We start from the raw sequence: 27,729 nt of genomic DNA, 5'->3' as shown, positions 1-27,729 counted from the left end.
GCAACGCTCCTAGCTGTTCGCCGCATCGATTGCATTCCGGCTGGCTGCAGTGATGTCTAATTGGTGTCGCAGAGAGCCATCCCAGGGCAGTGGGTCGTCTGGAAGCAAGGAGCAGCATTATGGAGACCAACCACGAGCCTCAAGATGAGAGAATCGTAAGTAGGCATTGGTCATATAGACTCCGGTCCAGCATTCTGTCCACAGTGCTCAATGGCATCGCTGTCATGGGATTCCGACCGGGTTGCCTTGTTACTAACAGTAGGTTGTATTTGTCGAGATAGTCCGTACAAATTACACCGCGCGGGAAATTTACTCCCGTCGTGTCGGCCCGAAACGCGCTCGACGCGACATCACGTGACGCATGCCGCAGCGCGCCAGGATGACTGCATGTCAAATTTCAAAATCTCCGTGCATGGTGCTATGTCTCGCGCTGATTCATATGACTGGGAATGTTCCACGGGTCGTAATCCAGATGTACAAACGCGCGGTCGACGGTGGGCACGCTTTCGATCATATACTGCAGACTCTCCCCCACATCGTGGCTGTCACGGAGGCTAGTTTTCTCCTCCAGGACGATGTCGACCTCCACATTCAGTAAATCGCCGGCATAGTACGCTTTCAAGTTCTGGATGTTTAGGATCGACTTCGAGAATCGCATAGTCATGTAGAGCAGAATGCTGTGGTCGGTAGGTGATGCCGCGGCACCGGTCAGATGGCGGATATGTTCGGCGGCGGTCCCGCCCCAGTTCCAGATGATATACAAAGAGAGCAGCAGGCCGCCCAAAGGGTCGACAAACCAGGTTCCCGTAAAAGAGCCAACTAGAGCCTGTTAATCCCGAGTGTCTCGCGTGCGCCATGACAATACTCACTCAACGGAAATAGAATACTGAGGAGATTGAAGACCACATCAGTCATTGCGTCCTGGGCCAAAGCCTGGACACTAGAATTCTTAATCATGCGACACCACAACCAGCACGCCAATTTGACAACGACCGTGCTGGCCATGACAGCAATCGAAGGCACCGTCAGTTGGACCACGGAGTGATCATCCGACACAAGTCGACCGGCCGAGGTCAAGGCCACCTGCACAAAGGATGTCATCATCACGACGGCAAAGACGAGGACGCTCAAAGGCTCGAGCCGCCGCCGACTGATAGGGTATTGGTATTTGTTCTCTTTATTGGTAAGCGTGGTGGTAAACCAAACGATCGCGGTGCTGAGGAAGTCTAATGCACCATCGACCAGACTGGCAAGCACCGAAAGCGAATTCGTCATCGACATGGCGACAATTTTTGCCGCCAGCAAGAAGACATTCGCGACGAAGTTGACGTATATAGCCACAGTAACAACACGATCTCCGCTGTCCACAAAGCCATCATCATCCTTGGGTAATAGATCGGGCGAGGGAGCGTTCTCGTCTGCAACCGGCGGCAGGAGCAGCGAGCTTTCACTGGGGATGCGGTAGAGATTCCGAGGGGTCCGCTTAATTTTCCCTGTTCCTTCAGTCGCGCCATAATGGCCTTGCTCGTGTGCTTCCCCATTCGTGGGGCCAACGGTATCCTGTCCACAGGGGCTGAATCGCGGGTGTTGGTAGTCGTCGATCAGGCGATGAGGGAGTGATGAGTCGAGTAGTCGATCAATAAAGACGTATTGCGATATGAGCTTGTTATTGTGTTCGTAATACTCGCGACTTAACAAATATTAGCGTTAAGATGGTACTGCACATGTGTTGGGGGAACATACACAGCTCCCCGCATTTTCTTCAGCGTCTCCGGCGGCTGGTAGTAAAGCTGCCTGTATACTTCATTAACCCTCGGGCGCCAATGGTATATCGGTCATGGCATACCAATTGTAGATCGGTCTACTATCCCCAATCAAGCGTAAGGCGCGTTCCCATGGAGTGTCGGCGTCGCGAGGACCCTGACCTTCCTCGGGCCGAATATGATCATCGAATTCGTGGCCCTGGGAAGAGACCGAGCGTCGGCGAAGAAGACTAGCTAGACGCTGACCCCGCGTAGCTAAGATTTCCCCCTCGGGCTCAAGGCTGGGCCTTGTAGGCTGTATGGAGGACTCCGAAGGTGCAGGAGATGGCGCCGACAGCTGCGGCATAGTGCTGGATCGGGTTATGGATGCCATTTTGGAAAGAGGTGTGTAGGACAAAGATCACATGCAACATGGATTGGAAAGCCATCCGATACCAATTACCTAAAACATGCTAGGCGTCAGATAGGGACCTGGTAACTCGGAGGATCGATTCGTGCCTGGATGACGAGCATCGAAAACATCATAAATACCGCTTTCGGTTAGCGTCGGCGCCATGCACGTGCTAGTTATCACCACGTGATTACCTTATCTACAGTAATTCCAAGCAGGGAAAGTCCCACGGAGAACCTTTTGTACTAACCGTTATAGGCATAGTCCTTTTGCTTCCTCCGTATAACCTCCGGTACTAACTCCATACGGAGTACCCTGAATCGCGACTTGCAGTCTGAGGCATCGGACGACTCTCCTTGCCAGTTTTGTCCTGATTGTCCCGTCTTGTTTCTCGGAAGTCCGGAGGCCACAACCTCCTTACCGCGGAGTTATGTACTATGTACTACTCCGTGTGTACACCCCCCACCCTCCATCACGAGCTGACGGTCTCTCCTCGGCCTCCCGTTCACTCTGATCCCCACTCCCGAACCACGTTCAGGACACAAACGGGGAAACGATGGTTCTCGAATCTAGACTCCAGGCTAGCGGCTCGCTTGTGAAAGCCTGTCAACGCAATCTCTCCGACTCGGTAACCGGGGCCGCTGGGCCGACTGGTGATGGTGAAGCCAAACAAGGTTGGACACGCACGGGAACTCTTAACGTGAGCTGGAGGCGACCTGGTTGGTCGTCACAGGATGACTGAACGGAAAAATTTCACATTGAGGCAAAATCCATCCAGACAATCCCGGCCTAGGTTCTCGTCCTGCAATCAGATCGGGAGACAGCGAAATGAGACTGGCCGCCCAGATTCGTCCCGAACATGTCTTTGCACCAATAACGGGCTTTGCGGGTGGCCAAAAAGTCGACGGCGCGAGACGTAGCGTCGGCTCCGCCGTGCGCCCCGGATTTTCATCCCAGTCATTCCTCTCTCCCCCGCCATCTATTCGCTCTTCCGCCCACCGGTCAGTCCATCTCTCTTGACCGGGGTCAAGCCATGGCGGCGTCTTGATCCTCATCCTCGACAAGCTTCGTTTGGATAATATGGTAGATCCCAATCTATATAGACAATGTCGTGCCCCGCCGGTATTTCCCCGGTTTTCGTTTCTCCCCTCTCCTTGTCTACCCCGTCTTTCTTATCCTACGAATTTCCTACCCCTGGTCAGTGGTTGCGGGCCTGTCGCTTGAGGGTAATATAGCGCTCTGCCATTCAAGATGGGTCGGGTCTACGCTATTGCAATCGCCGCATTTGCGGCAACTGGCTCGTTCCTGTTTGGGTACGACAGTGGTGTCATGACCGATGTGATCGAGTCGAAAAACTTCCTCGCCTACTTCAACACTACGCAGACATCTGCTATTGTCGGGGCTATCAACAGCACGTTCTCTGGCGGTGGTAAGCCTTTCCCCCTTTCTTTTATACTATGCTTGGCCGTATCTCGCTGATAGACAACCTTCAGCTGCCATTGGGGCCCTCCAGGGAGGTCTGACCATGGACCGATTTGGTCGTAAATTCACCATTCAGATGGGTGCCGTAATTTGCCTCGTTGGTGCTATTCTACAGGCTGCGGCGAAAAATCTTGCTATGATCTTAGTTGGTCGAATTCTGGCCGGGTGGGCCGTGGGTCTCATGTCCATGTCGGTCCCCGTCTATCAAGCCGAGCTGGCTCATCCAAAGTACCGTGGTTTCATTATCGGTCTAGCTCAGCAGATGATCGGTATTGGATTTATTGTCAGCACGTATGTTCCTCACCCTTTTTTGTACTGACGGCGAGACTGACCATGGGCTAGCTGGGTTGGATTCGGCTCGCTCCATGCCCCTGTCACCAGTGAATTCCAATGGCGCTTCCCTCTGGCGTTCCAGACCGTTCCTGCGCTGCTCCTCGTCATTGGAATGTTCTTCTTCCCGGAGTCGCCGCGTTACTTGGTGGAGAAGGAGCGCTACGAAGAAGCGCAAAAGGTCCTCCGGAGGTTACACTATGACGGGACAAATGAGGAGTGGATCAACTCGGAATATAACGAGATCAAATCAACGATTGAGGCAGAGAAAGCCATCACGGCTCCGGGCTGGGCCATTATGTTCAAGGTTCCCCAATGGCGGATGCGGTTGCTGTACGTCTCCCACCCGGCACTTTCATCGCTCAGGTTACTGACTTGACTATTCTAGACACGGTACTCTCGTCCAGGTCTTCACCCAGATGACCAACATCAATGTCATCAACTACTATCAAACCATCATGTACAACTCACTTGGCATTACGGGAGGGCGGAACATCCTGGTGACGGGTATCTACAATTGTGTTGGACCCCTGACGAACTTGATTTTCATCATCTTCTTGTCCGATCGAGTGGGACGCCGCAAGCCGATGATGTTCGGGGCGGTAGCTATTGGCATTGTACTGGTTTGCCAAGCGGCTCTAAACTCCCAGAACGTGGACGGAACCAAGCATGGCTACAGTATCGGAGGTGTCTTCTTCATCTTCTGCGTCACGGTCATCTTCTCCTTGTCGTTTGGACCATGCAGCTGGTGAGTATTCTGCGGTTGTAGCTCTATGCCGGATTATTGACGTGGGATGTAGGACGTACATGGCCGAAGTCATGCCGATGCAGATCCGAGGTACCGGCAACGCCTTTGCGACGGGCGTTGGCAACTGGGCTGTCAGTACGTTGTGGGCGCAGGTGTCGCCGATTGCCCTGGGCAGCATCGGATGGAAGTTCAACTTTGTTTTTGCCGCCTTCAGTACGTTCCGTTCCAATGTGGTGTGGATGTGTCTAACCCGAGACTGCTCTAGATCTGCTGGTCACCTTCCCCACCATTTACTTTCTCTTTGTCGAAACGAAGCAAAAGTCTCTTGAAGAGATCGATCTGCTCTTCGGAGGACGGGCTCTGGGTACTTTGCCGGAGCAGGTGAACGAGAAACAGGAGGAGACGCAGGGGTCGGCGACGAACATCGAGCACACTGGAGTGTGAATGATTTGTTGGAGTGAAATCCTCGCATAACTCGTAGATAGGATGCTAGATGAGACATGAATTCTGACGACCGAGCTTAGCGGTGTACGTAGGGGTAGATATGATGGTACTCCGTAACGCGGTCTGTCCCCTCACTGATGATCGTCGTACATGCAGCCGTCATGCATGCTTGCACCACTCTGAAGCACTAAAGCAAGGACGATTTCACATGACCGCTGTGTTGTTCCCGCTTAGAGTTCGTCAAGCCGCAGATGGTTTGCACGGAAGGCTCTCCAGGCGCCTGGTTCCAGGAGATCAGAGGGGTTTTGTCCAGAGTCTGACGATTGCGAGTGGTCTGATCATCCATTCCCTTGTCCATGCGCCAAGGAAGTCAGTTAGTTAGTCGAGGGAAGGATTCGCGCATGCACTGTCGCTCCCCGAGCGGGATGAATGCGTCGATCTTCTTTCACAATACCTGTTGTCGAGTCGGTTGGTGGTTTGTCTTGGGGTTCTCAACGGGAGTCTTACTTTGCAGGATAGAGGGTTCCTTGGTAGGAGTAACTTAACTATAAGATGACGATATGATGGCCTGATCGTCTCTTCTATCGTTTTTTCCCCCTCTCCCCACCCGTCACGCGAACCCGAGTCCTTCATTCGCCCAGACCCCCATGGGGTGAGGGGTAGCTTGTGCTTCTGTCGTCACATCTTATCTACATCCCCATCGCATACCTTTCCTATCCTCTTCCTCCCTTTACCTTCTTCCACTTCTCCCTCCACCCATCCCCTCTGCCATACCGCCCGCCCGGCGACCTCCCATCGTCCTAGCGACGTGGAATATGGGGTTGTCGTCGGAGAACGACCAGAACTTCAGCGGGAAGCACCACCTGGCCATTGTCCTGGGCATCGGGCTCGGCGTGGTCAGTCTAATCATCATGTGTCTCCTGTGAGTTTCCTTCCGCACGATCGCGAGTCCCTGTTCCCCATCTAACCCCCTCCAGATTAACCGTCTTCATCAACCGCCGCGAGCGCCGTCCCAACTGCAAGCGGAAGCGCGATCCCAGCGACAAACTGCGCAAGCTGGATGCCGTGTCGCCCACGCGCACCCTCGAAGAATGGTGGTCGAGAGCCAAGGGGCCGCTTCTGCCGTCCGAAGGGGCCGACGGGCAATTTATCTGGTATGGTTGTCTTTCTTTTATGTTTTCATTTTCGCGATGCGCTACGATCCATGTATACTGACACCGACACCAGCGTCGTCTGTCTCGAATCCGTCCTCCGCGCCCAGGAAATTCACGAACTCAAATGCCTGCACGTTTTCCACAAGGAATGCCTCGAAAAGTGGTACCTCCAGGACCACTTCAACTGTCCGCTCTGTCATCGGGCCTACTATATCCAAGAATCGCATCCGAGTAACGACTTTGTATGGATGGTATGACTGATGTTATGTTATGTTATGTTTTATGTTTGTGTGATTGTACAGGAGTTGGGGTTTGGGTTTGCTGTTACATCGCTTCGTGAATCTTGTGCCCTCGCCCTCGACTGCGACATTTGTTTCGCGTGGTCAAGGGGTGGAATGTTTCAACGATGCTTTGTCGAGTACAGCGGTTTGTTCTTGCCACTTTCTAGGAGGTTGTGGTGTTTCTGCTCTGGATTCAGCGATCAAGCAGCCCTGGCGATGCATACTTCCCAGGTATAGACTTTGTCATTGTCTAGTTAATGCTATATACCTAGTACCTCATACTTGAACACCTACGTGTCTACCTCATTCTACAAAGCATAGATCTATACTAAACTCCCCCTTCCCCTCCCCATAGTGACTGACATCAACCCTATCCTCTACCAAAAATGCCTTAAAGCTCGGCGAAGCAATCAGCCAGCTGAAGCACTCTCTCCAAGTTGCCAACCAAGCCCAAAAGTCAGGTACGTTCCTGAATCACTTATCGCAATATGCAACATAAAGGTAGCTAACTGGCCTAGGCTGGAAGTGAGCTCGTGATTGCAGCCCTTCTACACGACATCGGACAAATCATCCCACTGGACTCGACAAAAGAAGTGCGGATGAGCCTCAAAGACAGCTCAGAGAATGTCGGACGCATGGACCATGAAACAATTGGCGCGGAGTTTCTGCGCTCTCTGGGATTTAGCGACATCGTCTGCCAGCTGGTTGCAAGTCATGTGCCCGCAAAACGGTACGTGATGACTGCCCATCTGGAAGTGCAGGAGTCTTGTCAATAACGCGAACTATCAATATGCATGGGAGTCAGTCATATATGTACCTTGGTCGCTCTACGTTGCTCACTGAGTGTTCTTATCACCTACTAAGGCTTAGTGAGCGCTCAACGAATCAATCGCCCATCTCTTGATCATCCACTCCACTCTCTTTGGCTCCTTCCTCGAGTCCTCGACACTAAGATACCTGTGGTCCGATTTGGTTCCTTCGGTGTACGGCAGCCGAGGACCGAGCACCCGCACCGATCACCAACCAACCTCATCGAGTGGACGAGTCATTCTCTTGCTTGAATAATCAACCCAGAAACACTGCTATCCATCGTCAATTCAATCTACGTGATGCAGGACAGTAATCGAAAACGACGGCGGTCGAGTCCCCCGCCTGACCCCACGCCAGCCTGTAACAAGTGTCGCTCGCGAAAGGTCAGTCTTCCCTCCCAAGACGGACTCGCATCTAATTACTGGGCAGATCCGCTGCGACAGGGCCAAGCCCGAATGTTCATCGTGTCGTCGGGCCAAAACTCCGTGTGACTTCTCTGCGTCCTTCAAGAGAACCAACCCGGCCAAGCAACTGTAAGACCCGGCAGCATTAGCATGGAAGAACCTGACTGACTGACTGACCAGCCTCCGCGATTTCTCGTCCGTAGCCGAGAGGCTGAATGATATAGATCGATCCCTAGCGCGGCTCTCACAGCAAGTTGAATCTTTGACGCGCACAGCGCCATGGTCTCTGTTTGCGTCGTCAACAGCGGACGATGGCCACGATAAACCGTCCTCACCGCCAGCAGACGGTGCAATTACCGTTGAGGGAGGCTCTAGCGACGCCACAGCCAGGAATGTACTCGTGACAAACGGCGATGGCGAACAACTCCATGCGTATCCAGCTGCGTTATGTCTCTTCCGGGCTTCCCACAAGCTGCTCGGTGCAGCTCTTGGGAAGCTGGAAACGGGCCATACAAAGACTCTGCTGCTGCAAGGACCGCTAGCAGCGGCAGGGCAGAATCCTTCCCTGGGACAGTCTCTTGCGTGTCACTACGAAACATTTCCTTTCCGGCAAAGATGCACGGAACCACCTATTACCAGTGACCAGCTACCCATTTCGTACCCGATGCAGGAGTTCTTGTATTCGCTGTTGGATCGCTATTTGAGCCACATCAATGTTCATATGCCGGTGTTTGAGGCGAGCTCTATCTACGCCTCCATCGAAACATGCTATCGGGCTGACAGCGCGGACCGGAATCCGGCTTGGGCTGTCTGCTTCCATGGCATCATATTGCTAACGTCGAATCTTGACTCCTTGGTAGGCCAGCGAGCGGGCTTCAAGACGCACTCCAGTGAAAAGACACATGATGCCATATCAACCAGCATAGTGAACTGCCGTCGTGCTCTAGCCAACCTAGATGCGCTGTCCCAACCAACACTGGTCAATATCCAAGCCTTCATCACACTGGTGAGCGACTGTACCTAACATCGCTCCTCTATCACTAACCGCCCGCAGACCCTCGTTGCTCGAGAATTCTTCCTCAGCTCTGTCTACGAAAAAGTGTGCCGTGCCGCCTGTGCGCTGGCGCGCACCATGGGCCTCAGCCGATCCGTCAGCGGCATGAACGAACAAACCGCACAAACGCGACAGCGACTATTCTGGATCCTCTACGCGCTGGATAAGCAGCGGGTGTTTCTCAGCGGGCAGGCGCCGGATATGTATCTGTTTGACTCGGACTTCCAGCCCCCGTTGGCCGAGGTGGGCACCGCGCCAACGGATCGGTTACACGCCGCCTCGCTGCAGCTCATGAGCCTGTGGGAGGATATTTACCTGGGCCTGTACTCCGCACGCGCTATCCGATCGAGCTCCGAGCAGCGGCGGGATCAAGTTCGCGCTTTGGACCGTGTGTGCAATGAGTGGGAGCAACAGCACCAAGTTCTGTTGAAGTCCTCGTCTTCGAACAACACCCTAGGCGTATCCCTGATGCAGATGGAAGCAAAATACTGCTACCACGTCAGCAAAGTCCTGATCAATCGGTGCGATGTGTCCGCAGACGGGTGGCAGACAACGCGAGATCATGCCCTTTCGGCCCTTCGATCCGTCACGGATGTCGTCCAGGAGCCCGTGAGCCCGGACAGCTGTCTTGTCCTCCGTCGGTAAGCATTTTCTCTGTTCTGTGCGGACGCGCGTATTGCGACGATACAGACTGGTAATGATCGCTTAGGATGTTTCAGAACTACCCTCTCGTTGCATTCCACGACCTTTGCGTGCGCCTGTTGACAGGGCGCGGTGACGACTCCCCATCAACCGTTGCTCTGTTAGACAATATCCGGCAACACTTGGGCACTTTGAGATGCGCCGATTTCCCAGGAGCCTACGCAGCAAAGCTGTACCAGGGAGTGTCTTGGTGTACAGACCTCATGCGCATGGTCCAAGATGGGGTCGCATACTCCCATTCAGCACAATCGCTAATGACGCCCTCCAGTACTGATCAAGGGGGTGGTTGCGACATGCTGACCTCTGATGTTCGTGGACTGGCTTCTTCATGCACCGGCCTAGGGGAGACTACGCAGCATGATACGGTAGAAGCTTACGAGACATTTGATTCATCTGACTACTACTTTGCTTCTGAGCTTTTTGAGAGTCTGCTTTCAGGGACCTAGCTCAGTTAAGCCATCGCTCGTGCAATGTATCTTGATTTCAGCGTTTGTCTTCAAATGCCACCCCTAGTCTTCAGTGCGCACGGTGGGAGGTCGGTACCACCACGACGCCGTGGCTTCGGCTAGCCCTTATTTGCCGACCTTTTCGACCAGAGGCGAATCCGATGGCCAAAAACGTAAAAGACTACCGGCACCGGCGCCAATCCCACCGCCAAAAACGCCAGTAGACTTGTTGCCCATGCGAAGCCCAACCGGTGGTACATGGCGCCTGCGAACAGAGGAAACCCGGCACCTGCTTATCCGTCAGTATACTGTATGTGTACCAAGGAGAATGTAGGGCATGTACCAAAACAGCTCCGCACAAACGTGTTCGCGGAGATGGCGCTGTTGGCGTAGATCAGGTACACATCGACGATGTACTTCAGCCCGGAGATGAAAATGGCAAACATGGATGCCGAGACTAGGGCCGGGGCGATGATCTCTGCGGCCCAGTGGATGCCGGGGTTACTCGTCCAGGCAAACCAGAAAAGCCCAATAGGGAGGCCGACGGCACCGGCCATCATAGGAGGTAATCGACGCTCCGGCACGATCTTGTCCGGTGTCGAGTTGATCTGGCGCGCGAACACGGTCAAGGACCACCACACCATTCCGGAGAGACCGATAAGAACGCCCACGAGGAGGCTCACGAACGCGAGAGAACCGATCTGCGGCGCCCATCTTCTTCCCTCCACGAACGATGTAGGGAAGCCCTCAAAGAAGAGGAATAAGAGTCCGTAGAGGAAGCTCATGTATAGCGTGACGAGCATCATGATCGGCTCTGTGGCAAGTAACACTACATCAGAAACTCGAAGTCAGCTTGCGGTTTTCCGCCATGTCTTGCAGGGACACAACACACCCCAAGGGCGGACGAGATAGTTCCGGGCAAAAGACTTCACCGTCGTGCGCTCCTCTTCCACCTTACTGTGCAGTGCCCAGTTCTTCGTCTCGAAGCGTAACCTCGCCGCCTTCTCGGTCAACAGCACAGGCCCGTACGTCTCAGGCAGTGCGATAAAAGCAATGACGGAGAAAGCGTAGGCCACAATCAGCGTCACCCACATAGTCCACCGCCAGCCTAAGTAGCTGGTGGTGATAAAGTTCCCGATGATGGGACCGATCACCGGCCCTATAAAGGCCGTGGCCACAAACGCATCCAACGCTATGCCACGGCTCACGGCCAAATTCCACACATCAGTCAGCGCACCTCCCGTGACGGCCATTGAAGAGGCCCCGAATGCGCCGCTCAGCAGCCGACAAACTAGGATGGTGTAGAAGTTTTGGGCGACTGCGACGGGGATGGAAAATGTCGCGAAGAGAATCACGCCGCTGAGAATAGGCCATCGTCGACCGTACTTTTCCGATAGAGGCCCGAATATCAACGGACCGCAAACGAAGCCCTATAGCATTCGGGCGATAGTCAGATATGGCTGGGGAGATGGGAGTTTCTTCTTACAATTAGGAACATGGTAGTGGTGGACAGGACAGCGACCTCAGGGCCGATATGGAATTCAGCCTCCAGCGAGCGAAGCGTTCCACTCATGACACTACTTCCGATATTGACAATCAGAGGCAGGGTTACCAGCACTGCGCTCACGAACCACTTGAATCTGGGAGTCCAGTTATGTGGGTTGTTTGGATCACCGGGGCCATCCCATTCTACCAGCGACTCTTGCTTCGGGCCCTTTTCCACGTCTGGGTCAATATGTTCGCTAGAGGAAGTCGCCATGGCAAAACGTGAAGAAGATGATGTTAGGCCAGCCTAAGTGGCGCAAGGTCTCTCTGCGGCTTTATATAGTGTTTCGTTGACTGGGGTGCGACGGGGCTCGGCTGCCGCCCCCGAGAGCTGATATTGTCGCATTCAATGTGACCAAACCATTAGCATGAGACAAGGCGTCTATCGCCTAGTCACTGGGTGATGGCCCAGATTCACCTGGTGTCATAGGTATTGAATCTCTCGACTCCAGCGGACGCCATCTTCCCTCAGAACCGTGAAGATATCCTCCCAATTGCGCCCATCGTCCGGAAGGACCTCATCTTCCCCTTCCATCCGAACCCCAATCTTCTCGGGATAGAATCGCACCTCCTGCAGGATCTCCCGAGCATTTTCATACTCTCCCTTCCAGGCCTTGAGTAGGATCGGACCCAATCGCTCCTCTTCTAATAGCTGCAGCTTGGCCTCCTTCAGCCGTTCCTGGTGGAATTCCCATGGATTCACCTGCTCCCCTGGCTTCTCCGTTGGGTCCAATGGATCTGTCGGCAGAGCCCACGCCTTCACCCCGTCAACGGTCGGGTCATGTGCTGCTAGGTCATTTCTCATACATCTCCACACAAAGGTAGCCCAGTCGGATAGATCAATCTTGGGGTCGAGTGTGGGATGTCCACTGGTCACATTAGTACAATAGATTTCGGCTTCATATGGAGTCCCATCAGGAGAGTAGGGCCATTCATCTGTAGGAATCGTGGCATTCACAAATCCAGATAGAGCAATGAAGAGATCCTTTCTGACCCAGATCGTACTGGAGCTAAAATCCATCAGGTAGCCCCCCTGTTCATGCAGGAAGGCCAAGAGGAAGAGCGACTGAAGCGCCCAGCGGTAGAAGAGCAAGAGCAGGGGCTCTCTGCCGTCAGAAGAAAAGGTCGTCAGTGGCGGCAGATTGGTCCCGGTCAGCGGGCCAGGATCCAGCTTTTCCAGTAGATAACCGAGAGGGAGACGGCCGAGATATCTACTCTTGCGGTGTTCTAGCGGCAGTTGCAAGAGTCTGGGGGGTTCCAACTCGCTTGACGATCCGGCGATGTACATCAATGGGTCGTCAGTCTGGCATTGAAAGGCCACGATGCATTCCTGGTTTTGATGCTGCACAAAGTACGTCTCCTCTTAGAGATCGGTGTAACAGTCGTCGGGGCGGGTAGCACAGACGGAGGGCACCGCATGGCCGTACAGGCGAGGGTATGTCGATTGCCTTGCAGGATCTGGGGCGCGATGACCAGCTGGCGCCCATAGTGAAGGGAGTACAGAGTACGGAGTAGACGATCACAAGTAAACATTAGGGCCCATGTCTTACACTAGGGCGTCGGACCCATGGAAGAACGCTTGGCTGTCGGACAGACGCCGACATTAAGATTAATCTGATTGCTGTTATTAATTGGCGTTAATTGGCGTCTTGTCGTATGCCCATCGACTTCCTACTTGGGCATCTGCACCTTCCTAATCAGAAACAGTCGTCCAACTTTAATCGGCGCGTGGAATTTAGGGCTCATCTTCTCTCTACCTAAGTTCTTCGTTATCCTCCATCTCTACACCTCTACACCTCTACACCATGTATTAACCATCCCAACAAACACCTCCTCCGCTCTTCCTCTTCCTCTCCCCATCAACGGAGGAATGCGACTCAACTCGCTAGGATGGTCGGCGTCCCCCGAAGCACCGGATGCCAGACGTGCATCCAGCGCCGCGTCAAGGTTTGGCTTCTCACCACCATGCGACACGCGCACCTCTCGCCATGCAAGAATGACTGATCCTCCATCCCCAACTTCAAGTGCGATACACTACGCCCATCCTGTTCCCAATGTCAAAAGCACCGCGTCCCCTGTCCGGGCTATGCACGCACCCGTAAATTCCTGGACGAAGGCCCCGCGTTGAAGAAGCGATACAGCACCAGCACCACACACCCTCGAAACTCCATCGACGAGCGCGTCGCACCCTCGCTGGTCTCCAAATCCATGACCAAGCAGCAGCCTGAGCTCTTCCGCGTCTTCGTCCTCACGGCCTTCCCCCGCTGGTTTGGCCTGAACCGGTACCGCGTCCACGTCCCCTGGACCGTCTACGTCGCCGACACTCTGGGCCAAAACCCTGCGCTCGACGGCGCTGTGTGCGGCATCACCTCCGTCTTCCTTGGCCGCTCGCACAACGACGACAAGCTCCAAAGGTCCAGCCGCGAGATCTACGGCAAGGCCCTCGCCGCCTTCGGCGCCATCATCCACAGCAATGCCGGGAGCACGCAGCTCGCCTCCCGCGTCGCCGTCAGCACCTCCATCCTCCTCAGCCTGTTCGAGACCTACCTCCGGACAGACCAGCACTCGTGGGCCCGCCACGCCCGCGGCGCCGCCCTGCTCATGTCCCTGCGCGGCGCCCGCGCCCACCTCACCGGCTTCGACCGTTGCCTGTACCTCTCCTTCCGCAGTTTCCTCGTCGCCGAGGCCTTCATCCACGGCCAGCCGTGTCTCTTCGAGACCCCCGAATGGCAGCGCCTCATTGACGAGATCCGCTGCCAGGACATGGTCGACCGTCGCGTCACCCCGCAGATCTCTGCCGTCATCGACGTCTCCGACCGCCTCTTCATGGAGGTCGTCCAGCTGCCGGGCCTGGTGTCCCGCGTGCGTCGCCTCACCCTCGCGGCCGCCCGCGAGGACATGCCCGCCATTCGCGCGCTGGAAATGCGCCTCCATCGCTGTGACCACGCCATCCGCGCCCTGACCCGCGAGCTGCAGGTTTCTATCGCTGCGCGCACCCACGCCGCACCCGGCCAGACCGCATCGTTCATCGGTCCCATCCCCTTGTCGTTTCCGGAGGAGTTTGCGAACGGCCTCATCCGCGCAACTGACGTGTGTTTCCGCATCTTGGGCCTCCTCCAGCACAATCTCTCCGTCATCTGTCAAGAGATGGTGCATCTGGTAGTGCCCGATGGGGCGAGTCCGCAGTCCGCATCCAGTTTGCCGTCCAGTCCGGGCTCTCTGGGCGACGGATTGACTGCCCTTCCGTCAAGGGTAGTGCCGTTTCGTCTGGTGTCCAAGCTGCAGCCCGACAAACGGGAGCAACTCGCCCCCGTGGACAGGTGGCTGGATATGGTGGCGTCTTCTATGGGCATGGAAGCGTTTGAGATTGTCATTGGCAACTCAGCTCCCAGCGCATACGCGGACGCTGACCCGGAACCCCATTTATCGGGTACAATACTCCCTTTGCGCTGAAACGTAAATCTAGACTGAAGACGTGAATGGGACTGTTGTCTCACTACGTTAGTTGCTGCGCAACTCCTGCCGTTCGGTCCACGGAAGCGTGCCGAGGCTCATCAAGTCCACACAAGCAGATGCCCCAACGATTGATGTCGACAAATACCAACGGCCACCACCAAGAGCAGTCTGTAAGGCACTGCAGCCTCGGTGGAACGAGGCACTACGATTACCTTAACCGTTTACTTCTATATACTAATGGAGGAAAGTCATACCAATTGTCATGCCGACGTAGATCATATACGTACAGGACAAGTCAACAAGTCAATCAACAGTACATAGCATCATCACTCGGCTCCTGACTGGTAACAAGCTAGCCAACATTACAAGCATCCGTGTCAGTCAGAAGACCGTATGCACTCAATGCCAACATCTAGATCGCTCAACGATCAACAGCAACCGTACGCCTAACACACATAACCAAACCCAGCAGTTTTCCACCGAAACCAGAACAACACCCACAGCAAAGATTAACGGAATCATTAGAAAATGCGAATAGATCGAGAAACTGGAGCCAGGGACGGTCAATCCATGCAGCCGGTTGTCAAGACAAGCAAAGCAATGCGAGAAGGGAACTGGAACGCGAGAAGGATATCAAGATGAATCATACGCAGGGACAAAAGAAGACGGCGAGTTCATCATTTCACCCTAGTCGGGCTTCCTGCACTGCCAACTCGGCCGCTAGGCTTGCGGATGCCCCTGGTTTCGCTTCTGCTGTCCGTCACCCGGCGAGGACTTGACCGAACCTTGGTCACCGAAATCGCCCCGCTCCCACTCTTGGTGCTGACAGGTGTCTTCGGTGCAGCATAGCCCGAGTCACCCCAGTTCTCGCGATCTTCGTGGATATCGTCGTTCAAAGTGTAGCTGGCAGTCAGGGTCGCCGAGTAACTGACAGAACGCTGGCCCGGCGAGGCCACAGGAGACTTGGAGGAACGTTTCGCCAGCATGCGAAGTTGAATTTCTTCTTCACTCTCACTGCTGTCGTTGCTCAGTCGATGACCCCGTTGCTCCCCATTCTTATGTCCATCCTTGTCGACAACAAGGCTACCAGAAGTCGTGCGAGCATAGGGATGATGGCGAGAGTCTTTTCTGTGGGATTTTCGAGGCTGTCCAGGTGTTGGCGCCGGAAGGTTCTCCTCGCACGGAACGCCAGCGCCCTCATTGTGGTCGATCTCTCCCAGCGCGGCGCGCTTAGAGTGGCTATTGTTCGGAGGGGTGGCAACTGGCCCATTGTTTGCACGTTGTCTGGTAGATTGCCTGGCAGGCGTGATGGGAGTCGCCTGCATCTGAGCCGCAAGCTTCTCCTTCATAGTGTCTTCAAACCACCACTCCCGGAAGGAGCCTTGGTTGAGATGCAACCAGTGCTGTTGAGGCCCGACCACCATGCCCGGTCGCATGAATCGCATGAAGGCAATGATCTCGTTGGCAGTGAAGCCATAGCGGTAGATCAAGTATGCGCCGATCAAGCAGCCTGTGCGTCCCAATCCTGCCTTGCAATGGACAGCGATCCCCCGGCGTTTCACCGTGATCATCTCGTGCGCCATCTTGATGAAGCGCCGCACCAGAGGCAACGGGGGGCATGTGCCATCTTCAAATATCATATCCACATGGTTGATTCCTAGGGCCGTGAAGTAGGATGGAGAGTAGAGTTCCGAGTTCAAGCGCACAACGAGCCCAACCTTACGGGACGAAAAGTGGGCCAACACATTCTTGAAAGGAAGAGGGAGTCTGGAGGAGAGGACTTCGGATACCGTGGCAGGCAAGGCATCATATTCGGGGGTGTTTTGTGGAATCGGGGCAATCGGCTCGTGCTGAGGCGAGGCAAAGGCGATGAAATCGGGAGTGATCCAGTTGAAATCGCCCATGTCGACACGCTCAAACTTCTCATAACTGAGCGACTTGTCAGTCAAGGGTTCACCTTTCAGATTGGACAGGACTTACTCTTCCAGACTGAAGTCTCTTAACCCGCACAGAGACTGCTCCTTGGCCTTCCACACACCATACACAACATCCTGGATGTTCAGGATGTAATCAGCCTGACTGTATCCGGCGTCGCGGAAAGGCATATAAGGTGGATCAGCCTGCGCAATAGGCGCAAGGGCCAGATGCGGGGGCCATGATTGAATCAGGACCATGTAGCACGCGACGAGGCACGCTGCGTTTGCCCGACTCCGCGCGTCCGTCCGAGAGTAGAACACGACCGGGCGATCGCTGTTTGCGGGGTCTCCGAGAATCTCATGGAAATGGACCGCAAAGCGGTAGAGATGACCAATGTGCAGAGGACCAAAATCCGCATGGAAAGAATTATACAAAAGGGTGTCATCCACGGTAAAGTATACGGGGCTCCGTCGCTTGCTGGGAGAGCTCTGCTGGGATCGCGCAGAACGCTTGCTAGGAGACTTGGGCTGCTCCACTGGGTATGGGAATGGGGTTCTTGCGTCCGGAGGGTTGTCGTAAGAGGCGAGGTAGAGACGATCTGTGTTTAAACGGTTAGTCAACAGCACCAGCACCCTCCGACGTGAGAATAAGCAAGATCTCGCAAGTATCACGAACCTTGGATGTACTCAATCACCTGCCCATAGCCGCCAATATTTCCAGCCATTTTGCTTGCGAGGTTCCAACAATAATCAACAATCCGTCAGGGGCGCAGGACACAGGAAGGTCTGTATGATTCCTCCAAATGATATCGCCGCAAGGTATAGTTTGCGGCTGGAATAACAGAGAGGATAAGTCAAAAGCAGTCAGGGCAATCTAAACAAACATGGTCTGCCAGTGACTTGTTGATGCTCCCAAAATTGTTGACCGGACTGATCACCCGCGCCTGCAAACCGAGTAAGGATAAAAACACGGAGGCCACGAGGCGAGTTAGGAGTGAGAGTGAGAATATAAAGAACAGTCCGGGGAGACGTGAGGTGATGAGGGGAAGAGAAGAGGAGCAAAGAGTTGGGAGAGGAAAAGCGCACGAGAGAAGGATGAAGAGCTCGAGGAGACCGTTTTGGCTCCGGCGATGCACGCTCAGTGGCTGCTGTTATGTTGTGATGCGCCCGATGCGGCTTAGTGCCCGCCGTTGACAGGACAACGCCAAGCGTCCTCAGGCACCAACACAACATTGCTGATGTCAGCAAGCTCTCCCCCACAGGCAAACCATGCAAACACCGGCTCTTGTTTGTTTGGTCACGTGGTGTGGTGGTTGCTGCGGTTTTGCAGAGTACCTGTCACTCCATCCAACTAGAGCATTCGTGAGGACTGGGTCGTATATGGACTCTGCTGATCAACATCACCCTGGATCAATCGAGTTGTCCGTGACAAAGGCCAAATGCTCGAGTACTACCTCGCGTTAGCACACCCGATTCATCCATCTCATGGCTTACCGCTTACCACATAGATTTCTGAAGCGAGAGTGAATGACTGCAACCATGTTTTCACGAGAAATGCCCATGGTGCATGAGACTCCCCAAAATGTATGTGTCATGGTCTGACTCGGACGGTGACGTCCATTGCCCCGGAGCACCATCCAGTCGTATGTGGAACACTGTCGTGACTGTCCTCGGCGAAGTTCAATGTCTGTCCGCAGCTTCAGAGCTTCTTATCTCGTCATGCCCCATAAATCCTTCCTTTGGGAGACGGGACTCATATTTGGCTCCACCTGAAAACCGTTGGACATCTCCAGTCTTTCTCCTGAAACAGACATCAACTCCGAAATACAGGAGACTCTCGGTAGTTCCCTGCACAGTTGGTCCCATATCAGATCCAAGTATACTATTGGGATTATCAACAGCACTTTCTTGTCTCAGACTGACCCGTCGATAGTGTAGCCTACTATAGTCCTCCAAGTGTTGAGACATGCCTCATAACAAGACTGCACGAAACTTATTGTACGGAGTAACGGCGCCACCCCTGACCTTTCAGCCAGCCCCTTGGGCCACAATAAAAAGCCTACTCCGGAGTAATGCCGTCCAGCTCAAAATTCCTGGCACCAGAATACGCTGTACAATAGCACGGGGCGGACCCCGATGGACACAGAATTCCACTGTCATTTCTCCTGTATCCTGGTATTACAATGACCGTTGGACGTTCTCCGCCGAGACGTACATAGTCCCACATGACAACACGGGGATAGGGCTATCACTCTTCCCCGAAGTCTCCTCAGCGGGCGGTTCAGCATTTGACGGGTGTTCTCTGATCTGCTGCCATGCTGGTGCCTCGGCCATGTTTCGCAACCAGCAATCAGTGGAGAGAAATGCAACACAGTGCCAATCATGATCGGTATGGTGGGTTGGTATAGCCTGTTGAGTTATTAAACCCGGCCGTTCTGGTTAATCCCCAAAAAGTGGTTTTCACGAGAATGGCGGTGGATCTGATCGACAGGGGCGCTAACAACCGCAAATTAGGAGTTCCTCCGATGCTGGACTCCGGAGTAAGCTAAATCCTTCACCATCCGTTGGGAGTTGAGTGATCATGCATAGACGGTCAGGAATTATCCCTAACTGTCTGGTAGAAATACCTCGTGTATCCTCTGGACACAATGCATGTGGCGCGGAAGGAAGAAGTGACGATCCTTCGACCAAGAACCACTATTGTCACTTAAGGTTCGGGTTAACAGACTCCAGTGACGTTTATTCAAAGCCGGGCACGGCTCTTATGGGCTGCTCTGCCGTGATCGACAATGGTTTAATAGCACTGACCCCGTGCGACAGCACCAACACTCCACCAAAGTGCAAGAGAAGAGGGGAGAAGTTCAAACCAGACAACAGGGAAGAATTCTTCTGTTCCAGCTGTGTCCCAGGATATCCGCCATACCAACGCCGGGTCTTCCTACATGGGTTTCAACATGGACGATCTCGTACCGTGAACAGGTTGCAGTGCGATATAATCTCTACCAAGAGACACGCTGCACATCACGTTCGCTATGACCTTTCCTACCCCATCTCAACCGCAACAAGTCCTCGACTTACCTAGGTAGTATCCACTAAGCGCCTAGCGGTCTTTCGGGCGGAGAAAGAGCGGCCATAACACCCAATTGCACTCGGGTCAGTGATCAGAAGCTTACCTACTTTAAGCTTCGGCCTCGTGTCTCTGGCGCAACTACTACTAGTTAACTAGTCTCGTCATGCTCTGCCAGTCCAGTCCCGGTGATGACCCAGTCTTCCCAGTCAGACAATTGGGCTGATTGAGTGAGAGAATCCCCGTGCATGTCGATCCCTATTACGTCCTACTCCATGGGGAAATGTAACTATCTTACCGGGCATGTCTGTCAGGACTCGGCAGCTGCTCTCCTCCCTCTCCTCCATGTCGCCCCCTGATCAACATGTATCGGGCTGGGCACTCAGAATGGATTGAGAACCGGGGAATAGGGGTGAATGGAGTTCTCCGATAGCATGTATATAATGAGGAATGATTCCGAGTTCTCGAGATCTTTCTTTTTCTCCCCAATCAAGCACACTCATTCAAGTCATTCTTTTCCAAGGCCCTCTTGCTACCGGTCCACTCTTTCACCCCAACCTTCAGTCATTCCTTACAATCCAACAATCAAGATGAAGTTCACTGGAATCGCCGCTGCCCTCGCTGTTGCCAGCACCGCCTCCGCGGCTGCTCTGCCCGCCGTCCCTCTTGACTCCGCCGTCAACAAGCTGACCAGTGTCCTCGGAAACCTGGACTCTCTCCTCGGTGGCGTCCTCGGCGGCACTGCCCCCGTTGCCCAGCTCACCGAGGTCAAGTCTGGTCAGTCATACATTGTCCATAATAAATCGTTGCCCGATCTAACTGTCCTTTAGAGCTCACTAACATCAAGAGCATGCTCGGCCAGTGCACCTCTGGCGTCGTCAAGCGTGAGCTCGTCGACTCCCTGACCGAGCCCGTCGAGGGCGTTGCCGGCAGCGCTGTCGGCACTGTCACGGAGGCCGGCGACGCCGTCACCGGATGTATGTGATCCCATCAATCCGACAGAAACGAAGCCGCTAACAATCGCCAGCCCTCGGTATCCGCGCTGGCAACGACCTCAGCAGCCTCTCTGGCAACATCGTCCAGCAGGTCCAGTCTGGTGAGTGACACCACGATATGTCTGTCCAAGGTGACATGTACTAACATCCTCAAGGTGTCCTCGATACCGCCGGCCTCACCAACCTCCTGTCCCTTGTCCAGGCTGGTAAGTCATCAGAATAATCCACAGAGTCGGTCTCGAACTAATGTGATTAGGTGACCTCACCTCCGCCCTCGGCATCCTGAACATCCTGTAAATACGTCGCCAGACGCCTGTTTACGCTTCCTCTCACGACCTCGTCTCTTATTGAGAACCGATCCGAACGCTTCATGTCAGTCTCCGATGGTTTAGTGAGAGTAGCGATACCACTTTTGTTTCGTTGAGCCTATGGGCTTTGGTTCTTGGAATGAGCAGTTGTACAGTACCCTTTATTAAGATATTCCTTAACTTCGTACCGTAGGAGCCATCTGCTTCTTGATATAGTATCTGGCATGTAATTCAATATGCAGTTTTATGTGTTCTTGTGTGTTCCTGCTGACTAAGCGCATAAATCCCATCTGGCTCCCCACGTTGATGCACCAGGCAGTTTCTCGTCAACTCGCACCAAATCGCACGACCTAAACTAGTCCAAACAATCCCGCAGAATACTATCCAGTATCGAACCCGTCACACAGAAAATGTCTACCGACGCCTCCGCCACCGAGTTCCCATACACACTGTAATCCCGCCCACAGCCCTCCACGCACAACCCCTCTGCGAAAATCTATACTAACCCCTCCAACACAGGACCCTCACCATTCCGCTCCTGACAGAACGGCTCGCCCAGTCCGCCCTCGAGTCCATCGCAGTCGACAAGGAACTCTCCCCGTTCGTCCGACGCGAGTTCGCTCTTCTCCCCGCGACGCCGTCCGAGTCGCAGGAGAAGTCCACGCTGGAGGTGACATACCGCGCGACGACAAACCGCATGCTGCGCGTGGCGGTGAACGGCTTTATGGAAAGCCTGGGCGTCGTCCTCGAGGTGATGGGGCAGTTGGACACGGATGTGCTGGATTACACGATGGACCAGGACGAGGAATGAACCAGCCCCGACTGCTTGGTTCGGAGCGGGGACAGACATGATCCACGAACGCTCCTCATCTACTCCGTACGATACTGCCGCTGCCGCAAGGCGTAGTGCGCATCGGTTCGCGGGCGGGCCACGGACCGGCGGTGCGGTGACGGTTCTGCCAGATCACGAGTCATGGTCGGCAAGGAAGGAAGACTCCGAGGGACGAGATGATTCAACCGGAGTCGATGCTGTGAGCTTGGGCAGTGAATGGAACGACCGAGGCGCCTGGATCGGCGTCGGATACCTGCTGATTACAAACCTCACATCTCGAGCGGATTCGGGACCACGGGGTTCCGGAAGAGGTCTTCGGAGAAGGTTTCCCCATTGTCTGACTATAGAGGATGCTAGAATTCGGTACGAAGAAGAGGGCTGGCGCAGACCGGGGCTGTTTCCTATCGAGGATGTACAATACATCGGCTCATGGCGGATATATCACATGACTTTACGATTTGGAATCGATGGCGGATATGCGACCCACCAGCACAAACCTGAGGCGCAGCAGCCGTTATCCATCCGTCGCGTGCATATTTTCTGCGTCTGGAACGGTTCATTCGTAAGCAGGACCCGTAGAAGCAGCGTAGATGATCCATGGAAGCCAGGGACCAGTAGGGCGAATGGAAATCTAGAAGAGGTAGATGACAAACCCGACAGCAGAGACCAGCATGCGATGATGACATGCAACCGCAGGCTCGGCGGCGATGATCGTGCCCCTCCTTTAACTGTCTCGTCCCTCGGTCCGTTATATAAGTAGCATGACTTTCGTTCCGTCGCCAGCCTCCATTCTTTCTCCCATATCGCGAACTCGTCTATCTTGTTCTCCCGTCATCTCGCATCTGCGACGCGCGCATACCTCCATCTTCCTCCGACCGTCTGCGCTACCAGCACACACCAGAGCCATGTCTTCCGCGACGACATTCTACGACTTTGAGCCCGTCGACAGTGCGTATTCCCCTCACAGCAAACCGCATACTCCGTACACATCCTGACTGACCTCTTCCCCGATTCTAGAGAAGGGCTCCCCCTTCCCCCTCAACTCCCTCAAGGGCAAGGTCGTCCTCGTCGTCAACACCGCCTCCAAGTGCGGCTTCACGCCGCAGTTCAAGGGCCTCGAGAGCCTGTACCAGTCCATCAAGCAGAAGCACCCGGACGACTTCACCATCCTCGGCTTCCCCTGCAACCAGTTCGGCAGCCAGGACCCCGGCTCCAACGACCAGATCCAGGAGTTCTGCCAACTGAACTACGGCGTCACGTTCCCCGTGCTGGGCAAGCTGGACGTGAACGGTGAGAACGCGGCCCCCGTCTTCACCTGGCTGAAGGAGTCGCAGCCCGGTCTGCTGGGCCTGAAGCGCGTCAAGTGGAACTTTGAGAAGTTCCTCGTCTCCGCCGACGGAAAGGTCGTCGGCCGCTGGGCCAGCACCACCAAGCCCGAGTCGCTCGAGGCTACTATCTTGGAGGAGATTGAGAAGGCCAAGAAGAACGGCACCCTGGCTTCGGCGCAGTCCAAGGAGGGTGAGTCGGAGCCCGCCAAGCTGGCTTAACTCTGGTCTCTCGGTGACTAGGCTTAATATGTGATACCATGCGTTGAAGTTTTGTTGTAATGTGTGCTTTGTTGTATTTTCTAGACTCAGCCGCGTACTATGTCTAATTGGAACATACCCTTCCTTGTATGACAAGTCATATCCGTAGACTCAAGCGTAGCCTTACTCATACTCTAGTCTGCAACAGATGACAACAGACAATCTCATGTCAAGCAGACGCAGCACTCCCCTTGGGAATCAAGTTCCGCAAGGAGAGATCGTAGACAACGTCCTCGACCTTCTTGACCTGCAAGCAATCAGCCTCTCCTTGCATCATCTCACGATCACAAGAATAAACTCACACTGTACTTAATCCCATCGCTCCTCTTCCGCAAGATATCATTCTTCAGATTCAGCAGCTGGAACCCCGCAAACAAATCCTTGATAAAGTTGCCAATCTGCACCGGCCGCGTATAGTCTCCCAGGGTGACCGAGTTGACCGCAAGCCGGGACTACCACCGTCAGAGCCGATCAAACACACGCAATCAAACGGGGCGACAAACCAATTCTTCCACCATGGAAATCAGCGCCAGCAGATACTCCTCAATCGTCAGGTGGAACGCATCCTGCTCCTTGAGGTTGACCGGGACTGCGCGCGCGCACGTCAGCTACACAACCACACCCACGACTGCTGGAGCAAACCATACCGTCGAGGAACTTTCCGACCTCCTCGATCGTGAGGAACGCAGAGCCGGAGCTCTTGTACTCTTCGAACCCGCCGAGCCACGCGCACAGCTCGACGGAGGCGACCTATCGGACCTTCGTCAGTCATGTCCTACGACGTGTGGGTGAGGAGACGGTCTGACGAGATTCTGCAGCTCGCGCGTCCACACGCCGTTGTACTTGTAGAACGGGTGCTTGTCGGCCACGCTCTTCAAGCGGAGGACTTCGTCCCGCTGCGCGATGATCTCCGTGGTCGCATCCTCGAGGACGGGTTTCACTGCAGATAATGTTAATCGCACTGGGCACCCCCGAGGGATGGGTAGACACATACACTGGTCCGCAGGTGTCGAGTGCGCTCTCGAGAGAATCGCCTGTGTGGATCTCCCTGCGTTACGCGATCAGCAATAGACATACACTTGTTCCACAGTGCACAAACCCTTCCGCGCGAGCGTCTGGACAATGTCGTGCAGCTCCTAGAACAGCGGTCAATCTTTGGCCCAACGTTTTGCGGGACCGGGCTTGGCGAGCAACCCGGCAGATATTTTACTTACGTCGCGCACGGCGGCCTCCTCGTCGATTTTGGCTTGGAGGTCTTCGAAGATGGTGTGGTCGATCATGGTGCGGGTGGTGTGATGGGTTCTAGGCGGGTGGTGCAAGGTGTGGTGAGGTTGTAGGGAACACTGTTACGTCAGAAATCGCAGCTGTATGAAGGACACCGGACAAGCTTTTCTGTCAAAACAGCCACAAATATATCTAAGTGTCTATTCGAGATTGAGTTCTCTCGTATATATTTGCTTCCCATTAAGATCGCTTTTGATGATATTTACATCACTACGAAGCTGACCGGCCGGCGTCTAGCAATATATATCAGCATTCACAAGGCTACTGCCCTACTATGCCTGATACGAATTAGGATTCTGTCAGAGAAAGTCTTCCATTGATTTAAACACGTAAAACCAGCTACTACACTAGAAAAAAGCAATCATAATTCATGCACACCAACCCCCAAACCTAGTACCGGTATCTAGTCGAGTAATCTGCACCCATTAGCCACCTGCAGCAGCAAAATACCACAAAGAAAGAAAACTCACCCTTGGGGCTGACAACAAGACCGCGACCCTTCTTCGCGCCCTTGTAGATCGTCTCGATAATATCGATGAGCTCCTGCTTGTCTTCGAGCACCCAGTTCAACTTGTTGTTGTTACCGGTGCCGAAATCGCACATCATGTGCTTGTTCCGGTAGAAGAACATGATGGTCATCGGGTCGAAGAGTTCGTACATGGTGTTGAACTCGGGGACCTCGTCGATGTCGCAGAGGTAGATCACGGCAAAGACTGGGATGTCAGTAGCGGACTTCACGAAGAAGACACGTCCAGCGCGAAAGGGGGACTTACGCTTCACACGCTCGGCGATCTTGAAGAGAACTTCATCTTGACGCATGCCTGTTGAAATCAGCGCTGATCGCGGGCAAGTGGACAGCAGAACTCACAGTCGACATCCTGGTCGCGGCCGAAGCGAATCACCTACAGGCGTCAGAACATGATTCCTTCGTGTCAGTGTCTTGGACATACCACTAGTCTATCTTCTTCGGACAGAATAGCCTGGTCAACGTGCCAGGCGGTGCGCAGATGCGGCAGGACGACGGAACCCATGGTGAGGAGAATGGAGTGGCGATGGGTTGATGGGGATGGTAGAGGTGAAGTACTTGAAGTAGTTTGATATCACGTGGATACAGACGGATTGGGATCTAGAAAGTTCGTTGATTCTCACTGCACAAGGTACCATGACGTCCTCACTAGAGGTACTTATACTAAGCTACTAAGATACAATCGAGAGGCAGTCTTCTTCCCCAAGCGATCGGATATACCGACCAGTTGATGAAAAAGAGTTCGCGTCGATCGGGGGTAGTGTAAGCCCGATGACACTGTGTGGCAGGACATGCGCAAGCACAGAGGACCCGCCACGAGATCCAAAAATGAGATTAATCAATGTTGTGTTCCTTAGAACACTTTCAGAGATTAAACTGAAAAGAACAGATACTACACTTGATCTAAGCCAAAAGGCAAAGAGAGCTGGAAAAGAAAAGAAAAAAAAGTCTAAAAGAACGGGGGGTGCGGACAGTATTTATACCTGAGGTCTGGTGGTCCGTGCACACGCTAATACGCTAGCGCCGTCTGCCTCGACAAGCGAGCCCAACACGCAAGCGAAGCATCCTCCTATTGGCTGTCGTGCTTCCCCCATCAGGTGACAGTGCCGACCCTAATCGATAGGCCCAGCCCTAAGGCATTGCCAGAACAGGACTAGCCACACGCACCGCAGCCCGCACTGGGTGAAGCGCTCCACTAGCGAGAAGATTTCCCATCTCCATCCCTCAACTTCCTCTCCAAGGCGCAGGATACTCACCTCTTTGCGACCACTTTCTTCTCTCTATCCCCTCCCAAAAACCCCCGATCAGTCACAATGGCCCCCGCTGCTTCTGTACGTTGATTCCACAACCGCTTTGCTGTTCCCCCTAGAGGGCCTGCAGGCTCCATGCCCAGTCTTGAAACACAGACTCGACATGGTCCTCGCGCCCTGGGGATTCGACCTGAGGAACAGTAGGCTAATCGCAATGTTACCGTCAATAGGCTCGTGGTCGCAAGGCCCAGAAGGTCACCAAGAAGGTAAGCATCCTGCACCGGCCGCATTACATCGGCTTCCGTGCTAACACAGCCCAGTTCGTCATCAACGCTTCTCAGCCCGTGAGCGACAAGATCTTCGACCTCTCCGCTTTCGAGAAGTTCCTCCACGACCGCATCAAGGTTGAGGGCCGTGTCGGCAACCTCGGCGACAAGGTCGTCATCTCCCAGGCCGGCGATGGCAAGATCGAGGTTGTCGCTCACATTCCCTTCTCTGGTCGCTACCTCAAGTACCTGTACGTCCCCGTTCCTGAATATTGCTTCCATATAGCGTACTGATTGGACGATGTGCAGGACCAAGAAGTACCTCAAGAAGCAGCAGCTCCGTGACTGGCTGCGCGTTGTCTCCACCTCCAAGGGCGTCTACGAGCTCCGCTTCTACAACGTCGTCAACGAGGAGGGCGAGGAGGATGAGGAGTAAATGCTCCCCATCTGACTCAATAGTCTGGGCCCGAGCGCTCGCATAGGGGGTTTCCGAATGACCATCCGGTCTTGCTTGGGAGTGCTGGGCTTGGACTATACCCAGGGTATAGATGTGCTCGAGGAGACATCTAATCGGCCTGTGTGTGGATAGACGTTGGGTCATGCCTGAAAAGGATGTCCCGATCTGACTGCGCCCGTCGGGCTGTTTGGTGTTTGTTCTACTCATGACGTTACGACTGGTAGATATGAAT

General features: G+C 54.2%; 13 protein-coding genes across 13 annotated transcripts; 7 read left to right on the top strand and 6 right to left on the bottom strand.

Annotated features, from left to right (window-relative positions):
• Positions 1 to 418: 418 nt before the first annotated feature.
• On the bottom strand, positions 419 to 2,136 carry ATEG_04170 (cation diffusion facilitator family transporter; the record flags this gene model as incomplete). The annotated part of the gene is made up of 4 exons (XM_001213348.1): positions 419 to 819; positions 870 to 1,690; positions 1,744 to 1,794; positions 1,847 to 2,136. 4 exons carry the CDS (start codon positions 2,134 to 2,136, stop codon positions 419 to 421), a joined length of 1,563 nt encoding a protein of 520 aa, XP_001213348.1.
• A 1,269-nt stretch (positions 2,137 to 3,405) lies between these two features.
• Positions 3,406 to 5,158, top strand: ATEG_04169 (sugar porter family MFS transporter; the record flags this gene model as incomplete). Its single annotated transcript, XM_001213347.1, has 6 exons — positions 3,406 to 3,583; positions 3,648 to 3,927; positions 3,979 to 4,299; positions 4,355 to 4,714; positions 4,767 to 4,927; positions 4,980 to 5,158. The coding sequence occupies 6 exons, from the start codon at positions 3,406 to 3,408 to the stop codon at positions 5,156 to 5,158; spliced, it is 1,479 nt and encodes a 492-aa protein (XP_001213347.1).
• An 815-nt stretch (positions 5,159 to 5,973) lies between these two features.
• Positions 5,974 to 6,569, top strand: ATEG_04168 (putative RING finger domain protein; the record flags this gene model as incomplete). Its single annotated transcript, XM_001213346.1, has 3 exons — positions 5,974 to 6,080; positions 6,136 to 6,312; positions 6,386 to 6,569. The coding sequence occupies 3 exons, from the start codon at positions 5,974 to 5,976 to the stop codon at positions 6,567 to 6,569; spliced, it is 468 nt and encodes a 155-aa protein (XP_001213346.1).
• Positions 6,570 to 7,702: 1,133 nt separating this feature from the next.
• ATEG_04167 (uncharacterized protein) lies at positions 7,703 to 9,506 on the top strand (the record flags this gene model as incomplete). The annotated part of the gene is made up of 4 exons (XM_001213345.1): positions 7,703 to 7,786; positions 7,833 to 7,936; positions 7,988 to 8,813; positions 8,862 to 9,506. 4 exons carry the CDS (start codon positions 7,703 to 7,705, stop codon positions 9,504 to 9,506), a joined length of 1,659 nt encoding a protein of 552 aa, XP_001213345.1.
• Positions 9,507 to 10,135: 629 nt separating this feature from the next.
• On the bottom strand, positions 10,136 to 11,768 carry ATEG_04166 (uncharacterized protein; the record flags this gene model as incomplete). Its single annotated transcript, XM_001213344.1, has 4 exons — positions 10,136 to 10,298; positions 10,373 to 10,838; positions 10,902 to 11,439; positions 11,496 to 11,768. 4 exons carry the CDS (start codon positions 11,766 to 11,768, stop codon positions 10,136 to 10,138), a joined length of 1,440 nt encoding a protein of 479 aa, XP_001213344.1.
• Positions 11,769 to 11,978: 210 nt separating this feature from the next.
• On the bottom strand, positions 11,979 to 12,842 carry ATEG_04165 (uncharacterized protein; the record flags this gene model as incomplete). The annotated part of the gene is made up of 2 exons (XM_001213343.1): positions 11,979 to 12,340; positions 12,440 to 12,842. The coding sequence occupies 2 exons, from the start codon at positions 12,840 to 12,842 to the stop codon at positions 11,979 to 11,981; spliced, it is 765 nt and encodes a 254-aa protein (XP_001213343.1).
• Positions 12,843 to 13,762: 920 nt separating this feature from the next.
• Positions 13,763 to 15,007, top strand: ATEG_04164 (uncharacterized protein; the record flags this gene model as incomplete). Its single annotated transcript, XM_001213342.1, has 1 exon — positions 13,763 to 15,007. The coding sequence occupies one exon, from the start codon at positions 13,763 to 13,765 to the stop codon at positions 15,005 to 15,007; it is 1,245 nt and encodes a 414-aa protein (XP_001213342.1).
• Positions 15,008 to 15,687: 680 nt separating this feature from the next.
• On the bottom strand, positions 15,688 to 17,651 carry cdcA (phosphoprotein phosphatase CDC14; the record flags this gene model as incomplete). The annotated part of the gene is made up of 3 exons (XM_001213341.1): positions 15,688 to 16,939; positions 16,991 to 17,525; positions 17,603 to 17,651. 3 exons carry the CDS (start codon positions 17,649 to 17,651, stop codon positions 15,688 to 15,690), a joined length of 1,836 nt encoding a protein of 611 aa, XP_001213341.1.
• Positions 17,652 to 20,583: 2,932 nt separating this feature from the next.
• On the top strand, positions 20,584 to 22,107 carry ATEG_04162 (CTAG/PCC1 family protein; the record flags this gene model as incomplete). The annotated part of the gene is made up of 8 exons (XM_001213340.1): positions 20,584 to 20,770; positions 20,824 to 20,970; positions 21,021 to 21,089; positions 21,144 to 21,194; positions 21,245 to 21,281; positions 21,513 to 21,522; positions 21,704 to 21,747; positions 21,816 to 22,107. 8 exons carry the CDS (start codon positions 20,584 to 20,586, stop codon positions 22,105 to 22,107), a joined length of 837 nt encoding a protein of 278 aa, XP_001213340.1.
• Positions 22,108 to 23,033: 926 nt separating this feature from the next.
• On the top strand, positions 23,034 to 23,782 carry ATEG_04161 (glutathione peroxidase; the record flags this gene model as incomplete). Its single annotated transcript, XM_001213339.1, has 3 exons — positions 23,034 to 23,076; positions 23,146 to 23,646; positions 23,760 to 23,782. The coding sequence occupies 3 exons, from the start codon at positions 23,034 to 23,036 to the stop codon at positions 23,780 to 23,782; spliced, it is 567 nt and encodes a 188-aa protein (XP_001213339.1).
• Positions 23,783 to 24,199: 417 nt separating this feature from the next.
• ATEG_04160 (translin) lies at positions 24,200 to 24,994 on the bottom strand (the record flags this gene model as incomplete). The annotated part of the gene is made up of 6 exons (XM_001213338.1): positions 24,200 to 24,303; positions 24,362 to 24,464; positions 24,494 to 24,654; positions 24,709 to 24,762; positions 24,814 to 24,850; positions 24,929 to 24,994. 6 exons carry the CDS (start codon positions 24,992 to 24,994, stop codon positions 24,200 to 24,202), a joined length of 525 nt encoding a protein of 174 aa, XP_001213338.1.
• Positions 24,995 to 25,388: 394 nt separating this feature from the next.
• On the bottom strand, positions 25,389 to 26,029 carry ATEG_04159 (DIM1 family thioredoxin-like protein; the record flags this gene model as incomplete). The annotated part of the gene is made up of 5 exons (XM_001213337.1): positions 25,389 to 25,414; positions 25,469 to 25,711; positions 25,772 to 25,819; positions 25,867 to 25,900; positions 25,949 to 26,029. 5 exons carry the CDS (start codon positions 26,027 to 26,029, stop codon positions 25,389 to 25,391), a joined length of 432 nt encoding a protein of 143 aa, XP_001213337.1.
• Positions 26,030 to 26,837: 808 nt separating this feature from the next.
• On the top strand, positions 26,838 to 27,476 carry ATEG_04158 (60S ribosomal protein eL22; the record flags this gene model as incomplete). The annotated part of the gene is made up of 4 exons (XM_001213336.1): positions 26,838 to 26,855; positions 27,005 to 27,040; positions 27,095 to 27,291; positions 27,350 to 27,476. 4 exons carry the CDS (start codon positions 26,838 to 26,840, stop codon positions 27,474 to 27,476), a joined length of 378 nt encoding a protein of 125 aa, XP_001213336.1.
• Positions 27,477 to 27,729: the final 253 nt, after the last annotated feature.

The sequence above is a fragment of the Aspergillus terreus genome, genomic scaffold (genome assembly GCF_000149615.1).
Source record: "Aspergillus terreus NIH2624 scaffold_5 genomic scaffold, whole genome shotgun sequence".
NCBI classification, from domain to species: domain Eukaryota; kingdom Fungi; phylum Ascomycota; class Eurotiomycetes; order Eurotiales; family Aspergillaceae; genus Aspergillus; species Aspergillus terreus.
The sequence above is the reverse complement of the archived record's forward strand: the minus strand, read 5'-3'. Positions and strand labels throughout refer to the sequence as shown.